General features: G+C 37.8%; 1 protein-coding gene across 1 annotated transcript in view; it reads right to left on the bottom strand.

Annotated features, from left to right (window-relative positions):
• Positions 1–3,406, bottom strand: part of LOC108972375 (mucin-22) — an 8,759-nt gene extending 5,353 nt beyond the window's left edge. The window contains exons 1-8 of the mRNA XM_018938928.1: positions 3,333–3,406; positions 3,173–3,247; positions 1,823–2,038; positions 1,559–1,756; positions 1,425–1,499; positions 1,263–1,367; positions 604–1,204; positions 11–171 (exon numbers count right to left, since the gene is read on the bottom strand). Of these exons, the coding sequence (XP_018794473.1) occupies positions 11–171; positions 604–1,204; positions 1,263–1,367; positions 1,425–1,499; positions 1,559–1,756; positions 1,823–2,027 (1,345 nt within the window). The 5' untranslated portion in view covers positions 2,028–2,038; positions 3,173–3,247; positions 3,333–3,406. The remainder of the gene's footprint in view (positions 1–10; positions 172–603; positions 1,205–1,262; positions 1,368–1,424; positions 1,500–1,558; positions 1,757–1,822; positions 2,039–3,172; positions 3,248–3,332) is intronic.
• Between the last annotated feature and the right edge of the window lie 457 nt (positions 3,407–3,863).

Below are 3,863 nucleotides of genomic sequence, written 5' to 3'. Positions count from 1 at the left end.
GGTGTGGTGGAAGATTCAGTTGTTGGTGTTAATGTTGATGTTGATGTGGAAGATTTAGTGGTTGGAGTGGTGGATGCTTCGGTTGTTGGTGTTGTGGGATATTTGCTGGTTGATTCTGAACTGGTTGGTGTGGTGGAAGATTCAGTTGTTGGTGTTAATGTTGATGTTGATGTGGAAGATTCCATTTTTGGAGTGGTAGATGCTTCGGTTGTTGGTGATGTGGGACATTTGCTGGTTGATTCTGAACTGGTTGGTGTTGTGGTAGATTCAGTTGTTGGTGTTAATGTTGATGTTGATGTGGAAGATTCCATTTTTGGAGTGGTAGGTGTTTCGGTTGCTGGTGTTGTGGGATATTTGCTGGTTGATTCTGAACTGGATGGTGTGGTGGAAGATTCAGTTGTTGGTGTTAACGTTGATGTTGATGTGGAAGATTTAGTGGTTGGAGTGGTGGATGCTTCGGTTGTTGGTGTTGTGGGATATTTGCTGGTTGATACTGAACTGGTTGGTGTGGTGGAAGATTCAGTTGTTGGTGTTAATGTTGATGTTGATGTGGAAGATTTAGTGGTTGGAGTGGTNGTTGTTGGTGTTAATGTTGATGTTGATGTGGAAGATTTAGTGGTTGGAGTGGTAGATGCTTCGGTTGTTGGTGTTGTGGGATATTTGCTGGTTGATTTTGAACTGGTTGGTGTGGTGGGAGATTCAGTTGTTGGTGTTAATGTTGATGTTAATGTGGAAGATTTAGTGGTTGGAGTGGTAGATGCTTCGGTTGTTGTTGTTGTGGGATATTTGCTGGTTGATTTTGAACTGGCTGGTGTGGTGGAAAATTCCGTTGTTGGTGTTAATGTTGATGTTGAAGTGGAAGATTCAGTGGTTGGAGTGGTAGAGGTTTCGGTTGTTGGTGATGTGGGACATTTGCTGGTTGATTCTGAACTGGTTGTTGTGGTGGAAAATTCAGTTCTTGGTGTTAATGTTGATGGCATTGTTGTGGTTTCAGTTGTTGATTGTGAGGTGGTAGATGTTGGTGAAGGTGATGGGGTTTGCATTGTGGTTTCGGGTGTTAAAGTGGTCGTAGCTTCGGTCAAAGCAGTTTGCAAAGTCGATATTAACGTTGAAATAGTGGTTTTGTCCATTGGTGTCGTTAATAGTGTTGTCAATGTCGTTTGGGTTTGTGTAGACTCCGGTGGGCATGGCAAAGTGCCATTAACTAAATAATTAAAAAATATTATAAGGTGCATTAACTGTGTTACAAATTTTTTACATACATCCTTTTATTACGTCTCCTAGGACGTCGAGTATATCGCCTAGTATAAGATTCAGGCAGACACTTACGAGATGATCAGTGTTTGTGGAGTTTGAACTGGTTTCGCCTATAGCATGGAAATCAGAATCAATATATTATACACTTGCTTAATATCATATCTTGTTATGTTGCTTACCGTCACCAACCAAATCTGCTACAACATCCAGATCCAATAAACCTGAACTTTGAGTAGTGTTACCTGAAATATTGGTTTGAAAAATTAAACTCTTAACTTTTTGACTATAAAATCTTACTCACCAGTTTGATCGCCAAGAAGACTACCCTGTAAATTGCGTAAGGTGCGTATAATATTTCCTAGTAAAACAGGCTCACTAGTCTTTGGATCTGTGGTGGCTGCCCTAAGAAGTTTTAAGCATCCGCTTAGTACCGGTTTCTCGACGTCATCGTAATAATCGTAATCAGTTGATGTTTGCTCACTGTTTGTGTTATTTGTTGCTGTCAAATCAAATATGCGCTATTATTCACTGAGAGTTTCCTTTGATTTTGAAGTTAATCACTTACTGGTTTGTGCGCCGCCTAAGTTATTGACTACATTCGCTAAGATTCCCAGTAGATTTTCCACGAGCCTCGTTTGACTGATTGATTGCAGAATACTCGTCTGATTATTTCCAGGATTTTGTGCTGTGCTGTTAGCTTGTCCAACAACGCTTGGCGCTAAGGTCGCAATAATTAATGCGACCAAGAGAAACGTGAGGGCCCGGCTCATTTTTGTTTCAGCTGTTATAAAAAGTGAAGTCTGCTAAGTGTTAATTGAACAAAATTCTAATGCCTTAAAGTTAATAATGCACAATTTTGCCTTGAAAACCCCCAAAACGCAATCCCTTGATGCAAAATTTATGGAATTTAAATCTTAAAACTTAGGAAAGGATTCTGTGCGAAAGAATTAATGATACCTTGATTTTGGGTCATGCTTTCAAAGCGCTGACGTAAACCGTCAATGCAACAGAGAGAAAGCGAATGAAAGGAGGATATCGCTCTTCACCTTGCCACTATCTGTATGACACACACAGACCCAAATTCCAGTGTCCTGATAGCTACTTTTGAGCGGCTGTGATTCCTATTTGGATACACATATTTAAGGACTTTAATCTACGTCTGCAAATAGTTGAAAAATGGCAATTTAAACAAGAGCCTATCTGAAGGTTCAGAATGTTGGAAAAGCCATTCGATAATAATTGTTTGTTGCGAGGAAGTGGTTTTGATTGCTACAAATTATTCAAAAGGAGTCGAGTCGCGACCAAGACGGCCATCAACATCGAGTCATGAACAAAACGTCAATAAAATATCAGAGGTTATTGAAAACCATTTCGAAAAGTCATTTGTATCTAAGAAAACTGAAACCATGCTTGGTTCCAAATTACTCAAGTTTTTCGAAAAACGGCGCCACGTCAACGTCTTTGAAACAATGCTTTCCGACAACCCGAATATCATAAAGCGTATTCTTACTGGCAATGTGTATTGAATTCCGGAAGCAGAAGATCCCTCAGTGGAATGTCAAAAATCAATGCCATGTTGCCAGTTTTCTTCGATTATCGAGGTGTTATCGTCTGCTCCAAACTCTTAATTTAACTTCTGTCTATTCAGCAAACTCAAACGACGGATTCAGGGAAACTGTTTTGAATCAATTAAAAACATTAAACTTGAATCGCTGCGAGTATTGAAGGCTATTCCGGAAAATGACAACAACTGCTTGGAGGTTTGGAAAAAACGTTGACACAAATGTATTGTGGCGAAGGGGCATAATTTTGAAGAGGAAGAAATATTTTTTGAAGATTAAATTAAGAATTTTTGAAGTTATGAAAAAAGTTTTACTATTATATCATTGTAGCATCCTTGTACCCGCAAACATACCTGGCTTTAATTTACAGCCTTTACTAAGTATCCTTCGAACCAGATCCACACGTAGCACAAATCGTTGTTACGTGCCTTTAAATTGAAATAAAAAACGCTATTAAAAAAATAACATAATGCTTTTTATATTAATTCTTGGAAGTTGAAAAAATGTACAAACTTTTTAAGGCTAAAATTTAAAAAATGTAAATATTAAATGTAAAGAAAACACAACACTCACGATGAGTATTCGCCGTCACTTACTAATTTCTACTGAATTAGCATTACTTAGTGTGTTTGAATTTATTTGTAAAAGCGCGTAAATTGAACGCGTCAAAAATGTGCGTGCGAATAACGGACGTGCAAATATTGCATTATGTCATATACATAAAATATGAACGACAACATAACTCCTGTAAGACACCCAAATGTAATGAAATAAATTACAATAGTTAATGCGTTATTCAATAAATTTTAAATACAGACTAAAAATAGCACAACGCGTTACAAATGTACGATTTCTTGCTAGTGAATTAGTTAGTATGGTATAGCAGTTAAGACCCACGTACTGGTTTAACTCAATAAATGTTTGTTTTTTCGCAAAGCTTTGCTGGCAATTTCTAAACCCCCTCCGAATAAGACGTATTGATATTGTGAGAAACTTGTTCGTATTAAAATTACACTCAAAAAGTAAACATTACCTAAGGATAAA

The sequence above is a fragment of the Bactrocera latifrons genome, unplaced genomic scaffold, assembly GCF_001853355.1.
Source record: "Bactrocera latifrons isolate USDA-ARS-PBARC rearing strain unplaced genomic scaffold, ASM185335v1 scaffold_4, whole genome shotgun sequence".
Lineage (NCBI taxonomy): Eukaryota > Metazoa > Arthropoda > Insecta > Diptera > Tephritidae > Bactrocera > Bactrocera latifrons.
This window is presented reverse-complemented; position numbering and strand designations above follow the sequence as displayed.